The 20,352-nt window shown below is 45.3% G+C and overlaps 1 protein-coding gene across 1 annotated transcript in view; it reads left to right on the top strand.

Annotated features, from left to right (window-relative positions):
• Positions 1 to 1,671: 1,671 nt before the first annotated feature.
• Positions 1,672 to 20,352, top strand: part of ERBB3 (erb-b2 receptor tyrosine kinase 3) — a 149,131-nt gene continuing 130,450 nt past the window's right edge. Inside the window, exon 1 of the mRNA XM_040341090.1 lies at positions 1,672 to 1,949. Coding sequence (XP_040197024.1) covers positions 1,871 to 1,949 — 79 coding nt within the window. The 5' untranslated portion in view covers positions 1,672 to 1,870. The remainder of the gene's footprint in view (positions 1,950 to 20,352) is intronic.

A 20,352-nucleotide genomic window follows, 5' to 3' on the forward strand; every position in this document is an offset into this window, starting at 1 on the left:
GTACCATTTAAATTAGGCGCGTTCCCGCGCCGAACGTTCTGCGCATGCTCCGTTAGGAAATTTACTTTGCTTTGCGTGAAATTACGGCGCCCCGACGTGTTTTTTGAATGGCGGCGTGCGTTACGTCCTTTTGTATTCCCGGACGTCTTACGAAAAAAAAAAATGTAAAATTCGACGCGGGAACGACGGCCATACTTTAACATGGATGGTCTAATATTACACCACCTAAATAGCAATCGCAACTTTACAACGGGAAAAACCGACTAGCGACGACGTAAGAGAATGCGACGAACTCGCGTACCTTCGTGGATCGCCGTAAACAGCTAATTTGCATACCCGACGCGGAAAACGACGCAAACTCCACCCAGCGGTCGCCAAAGTGTTGCATCCTAAGATCCCAAGGCGTACGAAGCCGTACGCCTGTCGGATCTTAGCCAAATGCCGTTGTATCTTTGTTTGTGAATTACAAATAAAGATACGACGCGGCAAATCTGAAAGTACGCCGGAGTATCAGCAGATACTCCGGCGTACTTTTTCTGTGAATCTGGCCCATTGTGCCAGTCATTGTTTTCATACCCAACTTTTAAAAAGTTATTTCCTCTGAACCTGGTTTGATTTAGGAATGAAGGAATGCTAAACTAAAATTATTTCTAGAAAAATAAAAAGAAAAAACTCAGCTCAGTTGATTTTATACCAAAATGACAAAAAAAAGAAAAAGGTAAGATGATTGAAAACTTGAATATTATTTGCTTTAGATTGTAAGCTCCTTGAGGACAGGGACTGATGTGAATGTACAATATATATGTAAAGCGCTGTGTAAATTGCTGGCGCTATATAAGTATCTATAAAAAAATATATTATACAATAAATTGTTCATTTCCACACTTATTTCTGCATGTGCAATATATTCACAACTTGATTATTATTATTATTATTATTATTATTTTTTTACATTTCTGATTATTTTGAACACATCCAGCATGGTGCAATTAGATGTAGTACAGTAAAAGAACATTTAGATGCGACTATGAATTTTCTCTGAGCAGTATGACACTTTATGGTTGCGATCAGACTTTCCGATTGGCTAGGAACATGACAGCTCCACAAGCGATTAGGCAATGTGTTCTGCCCGCGGGCAATGACGTCACTCAGGTGGTGGCAGGTAGCTGGGCTTTGGCTCGATGTACAAGCCATTGACGGCTCTCAGCCAATCAAGCAGGATGTGGGCGTGTCTGGAGTGACTTTCTGGTGAATGAGGAATGTGGAGGAGACAAGTGCTGTCAGAGTGAGTGCCGTGTGTGTCCCGGGCGGGCGGATGACATTACATGCTTAGAGTGCTGAGATCTGTTCCCCCCGAGATCCGCCCCCCTGAAGATCTGTCCTGAAGATCTGCCCCCCTTGAAGATCTGTCCTGGAGATCTGCCCCCCCTGAAGATCTGTCCTGGAGATCTGCCCCCCTGAAGATCTGCCCCCCTGAAGATCTGTCCTGAAGATTTGCCCCCCTTGAAGATCTGTCCTGGAGATCTGCCCCCCCCCCCCTGAAGATCTGTCCTGGAGATCTGCCCCCCTGAAGATCTGTCCTGGAGATCCGCCCCCCTGAAGATCTGTCCTGAAGATTTGCCCCCCTTGAAGATCTGTCCTGGAGATCTGCCCCCCCCCCCCCTGAAGATCTGTCCTGGAGATCTGCCCCCCTGAAGATCTGTCCTGGAGATCTGCCCCCCTAAAGATCTGATCTATCCGCCCTCCCTGGAGATCTGACCCCCTGGAGATCTGTCCTGGTGATCTATCCGCCCTCCCTGGAGATTTGACCCCCCCTGGAGATCTGTCCCGGAGTGTAATGTCCGATCTGTGAGTGGTCACACTGGCCGGGATGGAGCGCTCGCTAGGACCATGGACCCTGCTGGTACTCGGATGTCTGCTTGCATTGGAATGTGTCAGCACTCAGAATGGTAAGTGATCAGTGAGGGTTCTGCCAGGCACAGGGCAATCACTGGACCGGCCGAACGGTGCACTCAGTGATCTGTGCGGAGAGGTGACCTGTTCTCTCTCCTGTTTTCTCTCTGCATTCCGACTGATCCAGCCAGCATTGTGTGCAGCAGTTTCGGGAAGGTGTGTCTTAAAGGGGCAGAATGAGAGCTATGATTGTCCTATGGAGGCTGCTAATGTGTGGATGGGATGTGGAGCTTTAATCTGACTGCTGTGTCATTGTACCTGGATCCATACTGGCTGTGTGATAGAACACAGTGCCTGGATCCATACTGTGTGATAGAACATTGAGCCTGGATCCATACTGGCTGTGTGATAGAACATTGAGCCTGGATCCATACTATGTGAAAGAACACAGTGCCTGGATCCATACTGGCTGTGTGATAGAACATTGAGCCTGGATCCATACTATGTGAAAGAACACAGTGCCTGGATCCATACTGGCTGTGTGATAGAACATTGAGCCTGGATCCATACTATGTGAAAGAACACAGTGCCTGGATCCATACTGGCTGTGTGATAGAACATTGAGCCTGGATCCATACTATGTGAAAGAACACAGTGCCTGGATCCATACTGGCTGTGTGATAGAACACAGTGCCTGGATCCATACTGGCTGTGTGATAGAACACTGTGCCTGGATCCATACTGTGTGATAGAACACTGTGCCTGGATCCATACTGTGTGATAGAACACTGTGCCTGGATCCATACTGTGTGATAGAACACTGTGCCTGGATCCATACTGTGTGATAGAACACTGTGCCTGGATCCATACTGTGTGATAGAACATTGAGCCTGGATCCATACTGTCTGTGTGATAGAACACAGTGCCTGGATCCATATTATGTGATAGAACACAGTGCCTGGATCCATATTATGTGATAGAACACTGTGCCTGGATCCATACTATGTGATAGAACACAGTGCCTGGATCCATACTATGTGATAGAACACAGTGCCTGGATCCATACTATGTGATAGAACACAGTGCCTGGATCCATACTGTCTGTGTGATAGAACACTGTGCCTGGATCCATACTGTGTGATAGAACACTGTGCCTGGATCCATACTGTCTGTGTGATAGAACACAGTGCCTGGATCCATACTATGTGATAGAACATTGAGCCTGGATCCATACTGGCTGTGTGATAGAACATTGAGCCTGGATCCATACTATGTGATAGAACACAGTGCCTGGATCCATACTATGTGATAGAACACAGTGCCTGGATCCATACTATGTGATAGAACACAGTGCCTGGATCCATACTATGTGATAGAACACTGTGCCTGGATCCATACTATGTGATAGAACATTGTGCCTGGATCCATACTATGTGATAGAACACAGTGCCTGGATCCATACTATGTGACAGAACATTGAGCCTGGATCCATACTATGTGATAGAACACTATGCCTGGATCCATACTATGTGATAGAACATTGAGCCTGGATCCATAATATGTGATAGAACACTGTGCCTGGATCCATACTATGTGATAGAACATTGAGCCTGGATCCATACTATGTGATAGAACACAGTGCCTGGATCCATACTATGTGATAGAACACAGTGCCTGGATCCATACTATGTGATAGAACACTGTGCCTGGATCCATACTATGTGATAGAACACTGTGCCTGGATCCATACTATGTGATAGAACACAGTGCCTGGATCCATACTATGTGATAGAACACTGTGCCTGGAAAAAAAATGCATCTGGATTGCAAAATTGTATAAGACTATGTTCTCCTATACATTTTGGAATGCGTTTGCAGATTTGCAGAAACGCACTCCGTTTAAAGCGGATCTCCGCCGAAAAAATATTAATTAAAAGCCAGCAGCTACAAATACTGCAGCTGCTGACTTAATATTCGCACACTTACCTGTCCTGGAGTCCAGCGCCGTCGGCAGCAGAGGACGAGCGATCGCTCGTCACTCTGCTGCCCCCACCGCCATCCTCAGTGAGGGAACCAGGAAGTGAAGCATTGCGGCTTTACTGCCCGGTTCCCCTTACGCGCATGTGCGAGTCGTGTGCACCGCGCTCACTGGTCCCCGCTGTGTTCTGGGAGCCGTGTGTTTCCCAGAACACAACGGGGGGTGACCGGATCTGACGTCCTGCCTGCAGTCTGTATCCCAAGATATATAGGGGCAGATCCACAGACATCTGCGCCGGGTGCAGCGTATCTAAGATACGCTACGCCGCCGTAACTTATCTTTTGTTTTTTTAATCCACAAAGAATCCGCGCCATAAGTTACGGCGGCGTAGTGTATCTCTCGCGGCGTAAGGGCGCGGAATTCAAATGGATCTAATGGGGGCGTGTTTTATGTTAATACGTCGTGACCCGACGTAAACAACGTTTTTTTGGAACTGCGCATGCGCCGTCCCTGGGGGTATACCAGTGCGCATGCTCGAAATTAAACCGGAACCCGCCAATGCTTACGACGGTGACGTCATTCTACGCAAATTCCTATTCGCGAACGACTTACGCAAACTGACGTAAAAAATTCAAAATTGTACGCGGGAAGGACGGCCATACTTAACATTGAGTACGCCTCAGTATAGCAGCTTTAACTATACGCCGGAAAAAGCCGAACGCAAACGACGGGAAAAAATGCGCCGTAAATAGCTAATTTGCATACTCGAAGCAGATTTCGGCGGAAACGCTACCTAGCGGCCGCCGAAATATTGCACCTAGGATCCGACGGCGTACGAAGACGTACGCCTGTCGGATCTAGCCGAGATGCCGTCGTATCTTGTTTTGAGGATTCAAAACAATGATACGACGCAGGAATTTTGAAATTACACCGGCGTATCAATAGATACGCCGGCGTAATTTCTTTGTGGATCTGCCCCAAAATGTATAGAATGTTATAGTACGCTGTATATTAGTCCGCCTGTATATTACAGCCTCATTATAAATCACTGATGAGCAAATATCCTCACTGTGCGATGTACATGGCTGGAGATGAGTTCTTTTTTTATTATGTGCTGTGTGAAAGCCAAGATCTATAATGTACAGTATAGAGTTTTAGATGAGACTTTTTATAAGTTTGTATATATATATTACAGCCTCGTTATAAAGTCTGGATGAGCAAATAGAAGTTGTGCGCTATGTACATAGCGGGAGACGAGTGCCTGGTGCCCATTTTTATTGTATGTTGTGTAGAAGCCTAGTTCGATGTTATATTACACATCCTAGAAGTTTGTGTTTTGGACTGTAGATGACTTGATAACTTGATGACTTGATAAGAATGCTTGTTTTAGTCGCTGTTGTGTAGATGATATGATGTATGTACTTAATAATGTGCACCATTTTTATTACACTTTTGTAAATTTGTGTGTTTATTACGGCTTGTCATAGGGTACTGATGAGCACATGTATACATGTATATGGCTGGAGATGGTCTCCTGTTATTATTCAGTGTTGTATGGATGCCAAGATGTATAATGTACAGCATTTTACAATACACTTTGTATGCGTTTGTGTGTATATTATATATATTTGCTCATTATAATTTAGGCGTAAGAAATTCTACACTGCACTATTGTACATGAGATGAATGCACAGTGTGCTGTTTTTATTAGGTGTCGTGCTAATGCTGAGATTTGTGAACTCCAAGGGGTAGATCCACATACAATTATATGGGCGCAGCGTATGTGAGATACGCTACGCCGCTGTAACTTACTTTAGGCCGGTTCGAATCCCCAAAGAATTTGCGCCATAAGTTACGGCGGCGTAGTGTATCTCAAGCGGCGTAACGGCGCGGAATTCAAATCGGCGATTAGGGGGCGTGTTTCATTTAAATGAAGCGCGTCCCCGCGCCGAATGAACTGCGCATGCGCCGTCCCTAAATTTCCCGCCTTGCTTTGCGCTAAATGACGTCGCAAGGACGTCATTTTTTTTAACATAGACGTGAATTACGTCCATCCCGATTCACGGACGACTTACGAAAAAAAAAAATTCTAATTAAACGCGGGAACGACGGCCATACTTAACATGGCAAGTCTAACTATACGCGACGAAATACCAGCTTTAACTATTCGCCGGAAAAAGCCGACTACAGACGACGTAAAAAAATGCGACGGCCGCTCGTACGTTCGTGGATCGTCGGAAATAGCTAATTTGCATACCTGACGCGGAAAACGACGTGAACGCCACCCAGCGGACGCCGAAGAATTGCATCTTAGATCTGAAGGCGTACGAAGACGTACACCTGTCGGCTCTAACCCAGAAGCCGTCGTATCTTGTTTTGAGGATTCAAAACAGAGATACGACGCGGGAAATTTGAGAGTACGCCGGAGTATCAGTAGATACGCCGGCGTACTCGCTCTGTGGATCTGCCCCCAGACATCTAAAAATACACCATTCACGGCAGCTTGGTATTCATTAATATAAAACCAAATGTACGTTTAAAGCAGAGTTCCGCCGAAAAAAAATTAAATTAAAAGTCAGCAGCTACAAATACTTCAGCTGCTGACTTTGAATATATGGACACTTACCTGTCCTGGGCGCCCGCGATGTCGGCACCCGAAGCGGATCTGTCCCTTGGCTCTCATGTGCTGCCGCCGCCATCTTCGGTAAGGGGATCAGGAAGTGAAGCCTTGCGGGTTCACTTCCTGGTTCCTTACTGCGCATGCTCGAGTCACGCTGCGTGATCCCACTGGTCCCTGCTGTCTTCTGGGACCCGTGTGTCTCCCAGAAGACAGCAGGGGGGGCGGAAGAGGGGCCGGACGTGGCGTAGGTCACTGCGGCAACCTATGCCCAAAAGTGGGAGCAAATGCCGTTATTACACAGGTATATTCACTCCTCCCCCTGAAAGGTGCCAAATGTGACATCGGAGGGGGGGGATTCCAAAAAGCAGAAGTTCCATGGGTTGAACTCTGCTTTAAATTGTTAACAGTATAAGCACCTGAAATTAAAGCGGAGTTCCACCCTAAAAATGAACTTTTCATTAACAGCTTGCCTTTAATGTAAAATAAAAATGTAAAAAAAAACAATGTTTTACTCACTTCTATCTGGCTGTTACTAGGCATATTTCGTAACCTGGTCCTAGGTGGTTCAACTTCCTGTCCTAAGACCCCATTGCCTCCTGGGAAGTGATGACACTCATTTCCCAGGAGTTTAAAATCGCCCAGCATGCACCTCTCCCTGAAAACCAGGAAGAAAAAAGAACTGGGCTTCACATGCCCACACATATGATGGATACGGCCACAACATGAGCTGGAGGATATAAGGCAAGTGTTTGCAATGATTTCTGGAACCATTGGGGAGCTATTATTATGTTTTAGGGACTATTTAATGTGACTAATTTTAGCTTGGAAAAAATAAATAAAAATTATGCCCAGAACCCCGCTTTAACTTATCAGCCTCTTGCAATCCACTGTACAGCTCAGACTGGGAGAGGGATAAGCAACATAAAAAGCTAATCAGTTGTCCTGCAGTGTTCATGTGCTAGCGAGACATACTGTAGGTGTGTGCAGCTTATTGCATTAGGGGGCGCACCCCAAAGCTCAAACACACATACCTTTCTCTGCAGCCTCAGCTGCACTGGGCTGTGAATGAATGGAAAGTGCTCTGTGCTGAGCCGCTTCCTGTTTATTCACAAACTGAAGCATAGTAAACTGTTTAGTATGCTTCAGTTATGAATGAACACAGTGAGTGAGCGTGTGTTCATTTAGAAAAGGAAGGCGCTAGTAAATGACATATTTACTAGCCCCTTCCTCCACTCTCCATCCTGACACATCCCCCCGCAGCAGCTGGGAGAAGAATGGATGGAAACGAGCAGCACTGCGGGGCAACACGAGGGAGGCACTGGCAGTAGGGGGAGTCCATACCTTACAACTTTTTGAAATGGGAATGAGGGACACCTATCAGCAAAAGTATGCAGGCATAGGACACACCCCTTGCCACGCCCTCTTAAAGGAGAATTGTAAAAAAAAAAAAAAAACAAGATTGGTTAAACCCACAAGTGCTTTTTTTTTCCACTACTATTCCTTTATATTGGCTTTTGGAATTTACAAATGCAGCAAATTAGAAATCAGATGAAAGGTTTAGGGCTGGAAAACACTTTTTGTTAGATAAAAGGGTCATTTTATATACATCTATATAGATCAGACCAAAATGAGGGACTAATGAGGACAGAGGGACAGAGGGACATTGCTTCAAATCAGGGACAGTTGGGAGCTATGGGAATCAGCACAGCACATACTGATTAGGGTGTACACTCCATGTGCACGCCCATTAACAAGGGGCATACTGACAGGAGGAGAGAGCAGCGTGACACCACTCTGCTGCTTCTCCTTTTTCTGTCCTGTCACAGACTAGGGGAAAAGAACTGTAAATATCACTTAGGCTGCATTCACACCTGAGCGTTTTCAGCTCGTAAAACGCCGGAAAAAACACCCAAAAAAATGCCCAACAAGTAAAATTCCATTCAGTTAAATGGCCCCTGTTCATGTCTGAGCCTTGTGTAGCCTGAAGCAAAACACCTGAAAAAAAAAAAAAAACGTACATGACCTTTTTGGGCAGGCATTTTTTTGCTTTTTACATTGGTGACCATTTGACCCATGCAAAATTGCGGCAAAATCGCAGTAAAAACACGTGACTTTCTGCCTGAAAAGGAAACGCTCAGGTGTGAATGCAGCCTTATCTGCAGACAGGGTTGTGCTATGGGGCAGAGCAGTGTGAACCCCTGGACCGAACAGGCAGAAATACAAACCCCTTGGCAGATACAATAACTTCCATATTCGTACGTCATCTGTGTATTTAACGGGTTTGTCTGGATTTTAGCTTTAAAAATGTACTTTGAGTGCCCGTCCACACCAGAACGCAGTGCGAGAGACCCGCGTTTCCTCACCATGTTCATAATGCGCTGCAGTTGCTATCTGCAGCGGGTGTCAATGTTAAGTTAATATCACCTCCAAATGCAGGTCGCTAACGCAGTACTGTGCTCGCAAGAAGTACTGTGTGTTTGCAGTTCATCTTTAAAGTAGTGTACAAATCTTCTGCCCTTGTTGTTTTAACTTTGGATAGTAAAACATGTTTTTTTTCTGCCAGTAAATACCTTATACAGCCCACCCAACCTGTTTCTTGTCTGGTAAAAAGCTTAGGCTTATGACATCATGCATAGCTCTCTCTCTGAATTTTGTAAGAAATTGCCAGGAGGGGGTGAGTCATAAGAGGACAAATGAGAGCTGCAGAGCTGGAGGCGTGCCTCTGTCTGCCAGTGTGAATCCAGGAAGTGAACATGCAGCAGCTTCAGCTGCCCACAGTTAAAATGGCTGCAGCCAGACTTCATGGAGGGAGATTTCTCAAAAGAAGCTAAAAAAAGCTAGAATAAAATGCTGGATGAAAAATGCTGATAATAGCATTTTTGTGCCAGCTTCTAGTAGCTTTTAACCACTTAAGGACCACCTCCTGCATATGTACGTCAGCAGAATGGCACGGCTGGGCACATGTACGTACAGGTACGTCCTGTACTAGTACCCAGCCGTGGGTCGTGGGCACGCGCCTGCGGCGCGCACCGTGACCCGGTCTGAAGCTCTGTGACCAGGACCGCGGGTCCCGCGAACCCAATCGCTGCTGGAGTGCGGCAATCGGTCCCCGGAGCTGAAGAACGGGGAGAGCCGTGTGTAAACACAGCTTCCTCGTTCTTCACTGTGGCGTCTGCATCGATCGTGTCATCCCTGTTATAGGGGGACACAATCGATGACGTCACTCCTACAGCCTCACCCCCCTACAGTTGTAAACACACTTCAGGGAACACATAACCCCAACAGCGCCCCCTAGTGGTTAACTCCCAAACTGCAACTGTCATTTCCACAATAAACAATGCATTTTAAATGCATTTTTTGCTGTGAAAATGACAATGATCTCAAAAATGTGTCAACATTGTCCGAAGTGTCCGCCATAATGTCGCAGTCACAAAAAAAATCACTGATCGCCGCCATTAGTAGTAAAAAAAAAAATGTTTATAAAAATGCAATAAAACTATCCCCTATTTTGTAAACGCTCTAAATTTTGCGCAAACCAACCGATAAACGCTTATTGCGATTTTTTTTTACCAAAAATATGTAGAAGGATATGTATCGACCTAAACTGAGGAAAAATATGTTTTTTATATATTTTTGGGGTATATTTATTATAGCAAAAAGTAAAAAATATTGCATTTTTTTCAAAATTGTCGCTCTATTTTTGTTTATAGCGCAAAAAATAAAAACCGCAGAGGTGATCAAATACCACCAAAAGAAAGCTCTATTTGTGGGAAAAAAAGGACGCCAATTTTGTTTGGGAGCCACGTCGCGCGGTCGCGCAATTGTCTGTTAAAGCGACGCAGTGCCAAATCGCAAAAAGGGGCCTGGTCCTTTAGCTGCATTTTGGTCCGGGTCTTAAGTGGTTAAAAGCAAAAATAAAATAAAAAATGGGCAGCAGACTCGATGGACTACTCAGTCTTTTTCTGCCATCATTTTTCTATGTTTCATTTAGATGCTTTTAGGAGCATTATCATTTTATTAGCGTTTTTGCAGTACATGAAAAAAAAGCTGTTAGGAGCATTTTTTTTTTTTTTTTTTTCTGCTGATAAAACTCTCCAAGAAACTCTACAAAAAACATCATTTTTTCTGCTCCTAGACGCTGAAGCTTAGAAAACGCGAATAGCCTAAAGTATTGTGCATGGACACAGAGGATATAAAGTATTGTGCATGGACACGAAGGATAGCACTATTTAGCTTCTAGGAGCAGAATTCTTTTTTTCTAATAACAGCGTCTAGGAACCTAAATAAACGCTAGTGTGCGACAAGCTCATTAGCAAGTACCGATGATGCATGCTATTACATTATTACTATGATGTGGGGCCAGGATGTACATATAAAATGACAAGTGTGTGACCTGTCATAGAATACAGTGTAAGGAAGGGGGGTTTCCATATTTTGTTGTCAGAGATGTTTGACAACTTGTGAGGATAGTCTAGATTTGTTCTTGAGATCGCTTTTGTGTTTATAAAATGTTACAAAATTGTATTTTTTAAACTACCTAGTGTTTGGTGTGGGGGCACCTGAGTGCCTAGGAGGCAATAAGTTAATGATCTGTACGCGGCACTATGGGGCACTGAGGTTAATAAAACAAGCCACTATCTGACACAAAGTATTGAGTAAGCTTGCATTTCAGGCTCAACAACCTGTAGGCAAACATGTGCCTCCTGTGTCCCGACTGAACAAATCCACTGCTGTGATTTTTCAAAGTTGAACTAAAGGCAAAACTTTTTTTTTTTCATTTTGAATAGTCATGGAGGGTTATAACGAGGGTTGTCCCGATACCGCGTTTTTAGGACCGAGTACGAGTACCGATACTTTTTTTCATGTACTCGCTGATACCGATTACCGATACTTTTATTTAATGCCATGTGACAGTTTGACTGATGGGCACTGATAGGTGGCACTGACTGATGGGGACTGATAGATGGCACTTTTAGGTGGCACCTATGGGCACTGACAGGTGGCTGCCACTGATGACACTGACAGGCGGCTAGCACTGATAGGTGGCAGTTATGGGCACTGATAGGTGGCTGGCACTGTTAGATGGCACTGATAAGCGGCACTTATGGGCACTGACAGGTGGCTGGCACTGATAGGTGGCTGGCACTTATGGGCAGGCACTGAAATGTAGCAATAAATGACATGAGGAAAGTATTTTGAAATGCTATGCTGCAGCGTCCATCTTGGTACACCCTGCACTCGGCATCAGTAAGTATCAGTAGACATCTTGTTACACCCAGCCCGAACTATATGGGCTGGGTGTAACAAGATGTCAGCTGCTGGCTTACTGTGTCCAAGTGCAGGGTATGCCAAGATGGGCGTCGGGATGTCCAAGCTGACGGCGACCGCTCCGCCCACTGAGGCCGCCCGCCTACTGACGCCGCCCGCCCTCTTCACCCACTGAATCCGCTCCGCCCACTGAGGCCGCCCGATCCGCCTACTGACGCCAAACCCCCCCTCTCCGCCCACTGAGTCTGCTCGCCGCCAACCAAGTATCAGGTCAGGCATCGGGAGCATTTGTGCAAGTACTTGCACAAATACTAGTATCGGTATCGCGACAACCCTAGTTATAACTCCTGTCAGTTTGTTTTTTTGCCATCTGTCTCTGTGTCCCATTGTGGAGATTTCCCTTCACTTCCTATCCCATAACCAAAACAGGAAGTGAAATGAAATCCCTCCAAAGTAAGGAAATCACCAGGGTCAGCAGAGATAGTGTCCCCAATTAAAGATTTCCCCTCTATTCCTGTTGTGGAGTTCTGTTTTAAAGTCTCATGAGATGTTCCTTTTTAGCTGAATGTATGCAGAGGTCGATGGACTCTATTGATTAGAAATCATTTATGGCTCATAGCATTGAAGACATTGAACTGCTGATTAACTGCATGTAAACAAAACAAAGTTTACCTTGGCCTGCCTGGCATCCATGCCTTCTATGCTTTGAGCCTGCACTTGTCTCTCAACACTATAGCACACATTCACATGCGTTTTACATACGTTTAACGCAAAATAGAACAGTGTATGTCTTCTGATTTATTTTTAATGAATACAGACTACCATCACACCTGCCCCTTTTACCTTTCCACACAACGCATGCACTGCTCTGCAATGTGCTGGGAAAAAAGCAGGTTTTCTGGCCCTTGGACGTGCCCAGTTAAAATGAATGGGCATGCTCAAAGCAATGTGAGATGCCATGCCAAGGAAGGGCAGCAGCATGTGAATGGGCTTTAAAAGTATAAGTAGCCCTGAAGCCCAAAAAATGTATCTCTGCACTCCAACCATCAACATTGTTATGTCCTTAGTTTGTTCCTACATCATGCCCTCACTTTTTTTGAGCATGTTCAGCAGCTCATTTAATCACTTACTCACTAACAGTTCTTTATCTTTTAATCCTTGCCTATATTCCAGTTTAAACTTGTGCCCTAGGTTTCCTGATTTAGGGTGGTTCCTTTCTTGCAGCATCCTATGACGTCACCCTTGCATGCAGAGGCTATAGTTGTGTCTCCCAAACTGCGTGCAGCAATAGAAACACACAGCCCCTTAGCCTACGATGACAAAACACTCCCCTGCTCCTACCTCCTCCCAGGGCTCTCTTAATGCATGCGCGTCCCAGGTGCATGGGGGCCCAATGATAATCTTGCATTGGATCATACTTGCCAGCTGTACTGGATTTTTCAGGACAGTCTTGCTTTTTACTAAACTGTCCTGGGATGGCTATGGACTGTGGAAGCATGCCATAACCTGTACTGTGCCCTCTTGATCACAGTACTGTGCCCTTCTGATCCTCCCCTGTACTGTGCCCCCCTGATCCTCTCCTGTACTGTGCCCTCCTGATCCCAGTACTGTGCCCTCCTGATCCTCCCCTGTACTGTGCCCTCCTGATCCCAGTATTGTGCCCTCCTGATCCCAGTACTGTGCCCCCCTGATCATACCCTGTACTGTGCCCTCCTGATCCCAGTATTGTGCCCTCTTGATCCTCCCCTGTTCTGTGCCCTTCTGATGCCGGTATTGTGCCCTCTTGATCCTCCCCTGTACTGTGCCCTCCTGATCCCAGTATTGTGCCCTCCTGATCCCAGTACTGTGCCCCCCTGATCCTCCCCTATATGGTACCCTCCTGATCCCAGTATTGTACCCTCTTGATCCTCCCCTGTACTGTGCCCTCCTAATGCCGGTATTGTGCCCTCTTGATCCTCCCCTGTACTGTGCCCTCCTGATCCCGGTATTGTGCCCTCTTGATCCTCCCCTGTACTGTGTGTGCCCTCCTGATCCCGGTATTGTGCCCTCTTGATCCTCCCCTGTACTGTGCCCTCCTGATCCCGGTATTGTGTCCTCCTGAACCCCCCTGTACTATGCCCATCTGCTTTCCCCCTGTACGGTGCCCTTTGTGTTGATTAGTATTTGATTTATGTCATGTTTTCTTATTGTTTTAAATCGATTTTATTAAAAGTTTTAATGAATCTATTTTTAATTCTATCAACTATTTATACTTACATTTTTGAGAGTAGTGTATACATTTTGGCAGGCTGGTGGGGGTCCCAGTGGATTACTTTGCCCAGGGGTCCATGATGCTATTAAGACGACCCTGCCTCCTCCCCCTCTCTTCTCCAAGCTAAAAGATTGGTTGGAGACTGCATTGTCCATTTTTAACTCTTTCCTGAACAGACCAGAAGTTCAGGGAAGGAGCACTTTAGAGAGCATGAGCCAGCAGCATTGAAAGTTGTAAACTGCAAATGCTGGGGTGAGAATTTTACCAGTTTAATGTTTGTTTTATTGTGTTTAATGTGTTGAAATGAAAATCAAAAAACAAACAAAAAAAATAAAAACACTACACGACTTTGAGGCTTCATTTCCATGGACGTTTTTACAGCCACTTTTTTTAGCCTTTTTTACAGCTTAAAAACGCCTGTCCAAGTTTTTTTTTGAGCTGGAGCTCAAAAACGCAGCGGTAGCGTTTTTGAGCGTTTTTTAATGTCTGCCGTTTTTACAGCTCTAGGAACGGCTCAGCCATCTACAGCTCAAAAACGTTATGGTGGGCAAGAGGCCATAGACTAACATGGAGAGCCGTTTTTAAGCTGCAAAAAAAGCTCAGAAACGTGGCTGTAAAAACATCCAAAAACGTCCATGGGAATGAAGCCTAAGGCTCCATGCACGCTGAAGCTGATAAAAGCTATAAAAAAACGGCAGTAGCTTTGCAGGGAGCCTTTAAACGTTTTTTAGCGTTTTTGCAATAGCTTTAATTAGCGTTTTTCAGTGTTGCTTTTTTTTCCCAATGGATTAAAAAATGCTGGCACCGGCGTTTTTGAGCGTTTTAAGCGTTTTTCTGCGTTTTTCAGCGTTTTGCGTTTTGAGTTTTTTTTTTTCGCCAAAAAACGGCCCCTTGAACGCAAATTTTGAGCGTTCAGAAAAAAGCCAATAAACTCCAAAGCTCACCCCAGGTGTGCATGGGCACATAGGCTAACATAGAGTTCAGTTTATGGGCTTTAAAAAAAAAAGCCAAAACGCCAATAAACTGCAGTTTATCAGCTTCAGTGTGCATGGAGCCTTAGACCCGGTTCACACTGGGGCGACCTGTCAGGCGACTCAGCCGCCTGACAAGTCGCGGTCCACAGTAGTCAATGGAACCTTTCTAATAGGAGCGACGCAAGTCGCTCCGACTTAGAAAAAGGTTCCTGTACGACTTTGGGGGCGATTCGGGGTGACTTGCATTGACTTCAATACTGAAGTAATTTTGCAAGTTGCCTCTCAAGACGCCTTGAGATCGGCTTGCCGAGTCGCCCCCAAAGTCGTGTCGCCTGTGTGTGAACCGGCTTTAAATCCTGAACTAAAAAGCTGTTTACTAACAGTTAACCTTTCATTTAAATTATAAGGAAGTTACTATTTGCAATTCTTTTGACTGGTGTCATAACATACTCAAATCCAGGCTACAGTATTACATAAGTTCATTCATTTTCATTCTACAGGGCACATTAGAAAAACGTACTTCAGTTATTGGAGGGAAGTGCGGTCTCATGTTGGGATCATGGTTCACCGGTGTCAGATTTACCGAACACTCCGTGTTATTTTTTCTGTTTCATGGATTCCAAAAACAGGATGATAAATGTTTCTGCACTTGTCACACAGCAGACTGGTTAAGTGATTGCATTTTTCTGCAATTTGTTTAGTAATCGGAGAGTGGTGGAGAAGAAAGCTGCAGCAGGTGTAACAGGTTTGGTGCGAAGTGCATGATTTCCGTGACCTTGGGCAACCATCTCATTTATGGTAGAAGAGATTCCTGAGTCTAGAGGGCCAGTGTTCTAAGCTTGCTTGGGGGGAAAAGGTTAGTTCTGGTCAATTCTGGTCAATTGGGATTAGAGGTGACCAAACTAGATCAGGTGAAATACCTGCATAGTGGTTGTAAACCCTCTGGGGGAAGTTACACTACAGGTAAGCCTAGATTAAGGCTTACCTGTATGTGTTTGCAATATCTCCTAAACCTACACGGTTTAGGAGATATTTGCCAAAAAGGATACACCGATGTCTACGGCGCATGTGCGCCATACACATCGGCGCAGGCGCACTGAAAATGCTGGTTTTATGAATCGATAATGCTGGCTTTGACGGCTCCCGTGCGCATGCGCGGAGTGACACCATCGCCTCTCCGGCCAATCACAGCGTCGGAGCGGCGATACCCGGAAGTAACCTTCTGGAGAGATGTCTGCGGCCGGAGGGGGAGACGAGGACGGCTTTGGGGGCTTCGATCTAAGGTAAATAATTCATAATGAGCTAGTATGCTAGTCATACTAGCTCATTATGCCTTTGTCTTGCAGGTTTTTATTTAAAAAAAAAAAGAATTCTAGGTTTACAACCACTTTAAGGTTTGACCTCTTATTATATGGTTTTGGTAAATCTGAAGACAAAAATCTGCAGCAAATTGAATAGTGTGTATGGGGATTAAGGCTCGGTTCACACCTACGCAGTTTGTTTTAATCATTTCCCCCAATGCTTTTTGCATACATGATTTTACCACGATTTTGCTACTTTTTTATGACATATTTGTTGTTTGGCAGATTAAAAAATACAAATCGTGGCAAAAACGCACTACATGCTTTTCTACAGCTTCCCCATTGAAGTCTATTGAACCAAAAAAGCAAACAAAAAGCACAGTTTTTTACTTAAAAAAGTTCCGGAGCCTTTTTAAAAATGCAGTGGCTGAAAAAAAGCATAGATGTGAAAGTGTCCCATAGAAAACCATGTTAAATGAAGAGTACGTTTCTACAAAAAGCAACGGAAAACGTATAGGTGTAAACCGAGCCTAAAATGGTCTGCGCCTAATTCAGGGAAGCCTTGTAACAATTTTGCAAAGTTTTTTGACACGTGCCTTCAGGCAGATTCAGTTAGTTTATTTTTATCGACCCTTTTCAAATCTGGCACGATGGCTTCAACAGATTCAAAAACAATTAATGCCTCATAGGCAAACTGGCGCTAAATAAGACCAACTCTGAGTTGGCTTAAACAGAATCAAGCACAGGGCTCCCTGGTTACAGTAAATCTAGAGGCACTGGCATCATAGCAACCAATAACTCAACTCCGGGATGCTTGCTGATGTCATTACTCTATTATGGCGGCGGCCATATTTGGACAATGATGTCAGCTTTGGACAGTGTCCTAGTGGAAAGGGTTTGTACAGGCACTGACCACAGATTGTCCAGAGTATGGACTCTCTAGCCTTGGTGCCATCTCCCTCTATGCTACCAATCTGTTGCCCTCACCAAGATTTGTCTTGTGGAGGAGCAATGGAATTCTGAAGAGTATCTATAACACTCATTAATAAGTTCAGCTAAACTCGCACAATTTCAATCCCGCTGTCAGCGTGAGCCTGGGTTTAGTCTCTAGCCGAGCGCCTGGCTACACACCAAACCCGTCAATCATTTTAGTTACAGCACCCAATCTTGAGTATTATTCCCTAATGGTGGGTACTTTATCGATTTTAGGCTTTATGAAATGAATGTTATTGTTGTTGGATACTGTGGGGTTGATTTACTAAAGGCAAATTGATGGGTGTACTCAGGGGCGGCTCCAGGCTTTGTGAGGCCTTAGGCATAACTTAGACATGAGGCCCCACTCACGCCCGTAATGGAAAAAAAAATTAGGCGATAAAAATTAACTGCATAAATTGCATATATTAAGAGCCTTAAAGTGCTGGTGTCAGTGCACTCTTTCTCAGCACTGGTGTCAGCGTGTTCTCAGTGCTGGTGTCGGGGCACTTTCCCCCCCCCCCCCCAGGAGATGAAGGGGGTCCCTGTCCTCAGGGGGCGGAGCTCTGGATGAGGAGGATGAGCGGCGCAGCATTGGGAAGGATCGAGGGACATGGAAGAGCTGGTGACCGGCCGAACACACAAGTAGGGAAGGTGACACAAAGCAGCCAGTGAGGTAGAGGTGGGGGCTCTGCTACTCACCCCATCCTCCAGCCACCCAGGCGCTGCTATTCCTACCCATCTCTAGCTCTTTAATTCAGCAAATAAGGTGGTCACAAGGCCCCTGTGGGTGCGAGGCCTTAGGCGACCGCCTAATTTGCCTAATTAGAGAGCCGCCTCTGGGTGTACTTTGCAAGTGCAGTTGTTTCCCCGTTTTTCCATCGGAAATTACGACCGCGGGTATGCCCCATTGGAGTCATTCCATCGGAAATTCCAGTGAATTCCATCGGAGTTTAGATAGAGAACATGTTCGATTCCGTTGTAATTCTGGTGTGATTTTGGTTGGACAAAGGTCCGATCGTGTGTACGGGGCTTAAATGAGCAAAAGCTCTGCTCACAGCCATCATCCAATCATGTGCAGGCTAAACAATTTTTTTTTTTTGACTGAGTATTCTTTGAAAAGTTAAGCTTTACCTCCTTTACTAAGCTTTTGGAGCAACTGCACTTGCAGAGTGCACAGTCTATTTGCCTTTAGTAAATGCTACCCTCTGTGTTGCTTACTGTTGGTTGTTTTTCCAAGGTAAAATATTTCCAGGGACAAAGCTTCACATGCAAACACTGGGGTAGATTCAGGTACCTTTTGCGCATTTTTTACGGAGGCGCAGGGCAACGCTTTTGCCCTGCGCCCCCGCAAATTTTCTGCACTACCCACGATTCACGGAGCAGTAGCTCCGTAAATTGCGTGGGCGCTCCGGCAAAATGCCCGGCGTAAGCGCGCGCAATTTAAATGATCCCGTAGGGGGCATGAATCATTTAAATTAGGCGCGTTCCCGCGCCGATTGTAGAGCGCATGCGCCGTCGGGAAACTTTCCCGACGTGCATTGCGGCAAATGACGTCGCAAGGACGTCATTTGCTTCAAAGTGAACGTGAATGGCGTCCAGCGCCATTCACAAATCACTTACGCAAACAACGTGAAATTCAAATTTCACGACGCGGGAACGGCGGATATACTTTAGCATTGGCTGCCCCTACTATTAGAAGGGGCAGCCTTACGCTAAAGACGCCGTACGGAAACTCCGTAACTTGCGTACGCAGGGCTCGCGCAACATTGTGAATCGGTGTTAGTATGCAATTTACATACTATACACTGAGCACAATGGGAGCGCCCCCTAGCGGTCATCGCAAGAATGCAGCCTAAAATCTGCGTGGCATAAGAGCCTTATGCCACGCAGATTTTAGGCTGCAGTCGGTGTTACGATGTTCCTGAATCAGGAGCATTCGTAACGCCGGAGCAAGTCAGCAATTGCGCTGCGTAACTATGGTTACACAGGCGCAATTGCTCTCTGAATCCGGGCCACTGTTTCCATGCTTAGCCCATTTATTAACCCTCACATACCCATTCCAATCTCCTAATAAAATTACACACAGTGGCCAATTTGGCATGAGCGCTACCAGGCTATGTTTGGACTGTGGGAGTAGTGAAATGCGTAGCACAAACGCAGAGATTCATTCAAAAAAGAGCTTCTCGGTAAATGCAATTTATACATGGCTGACCTGTAATTAAATGGCCCAGTCACTGGATTGTAAAGCATCATATGGCCTTTGCTGACACAGGACACCCACATATGGGCAGCTTGCTGGTTCTCACCCATGGAAGCTCCGGACAGCTGAGAGACAAGCACCAGGATGAGAACAAACGAAATCCTTGCAGGCATTACTGTGGGAAGACTTTAGATTCACTGATCATGAATAGACATAGCTGTACTGTTCTACTCTGACTCTCTGACTCAAGTGCTGTTATTTCAATATAAAGCAAAAAATTCCAATAAGAAAAAAATAGAACATTTTGTTTTTTATAATTTGTTTGCAGTAGTAACATGAAGGTAATGCTTTTTTTGTGATGCCCATCAAGTTGATAAATGGCATGCAAAGTAGCGGACGTACAGTAGAAACAACTCATTCTTCAGTTGTTGTTTTTTGAACGCTGTGTGATCATGAAACGTGCGGTGGGAATTTCCATGTCACAGAGGATTGGCTTTCTCATGCCGTTGTTTTTCAGCTAGTAGTGGAAGGTATTTCTGTTTTTTTCACAGGTCTACTTATTGACTTATTTTTTTGTTTGAACATTTTATACATGGTTAAGTGCCGGTTCACACAGGGGCAACACGACTTACAGCGCGACTTTGCAAGGCGACTTGGAGGCGACTTCAGCAGGACTTTGAGCAACTTACAACACAACTTCAAGTCGCCTTCTAGGACAGGCGACTTTGGCTGTGGCCAATCACAGAATAATCAGCTCTGTGGGAGGGAGGGGTTTGCCTGGGTAAACTATTTTCTTTTCCTGTAAAGTTGCTTCAGTTATAACGGAGATCCGACTTTGGAGGCAACTTCTATTGAAATATATGGGTACAGGTTGCCTAGAAGTAGCCTTGAA

Source organism: Rana temporaria, chromosome 2 (genome assembly GCF_905171775.1).
Source record: "Rana temporaria chromosome 2, aRanTem1.1, whole genome shotgun sequence".
Lineage (NCBI taxonomy): Eukaryota > Metazoa > Chordata > Amphibia > Anura > Ranidae > Rana > Rana temporaria.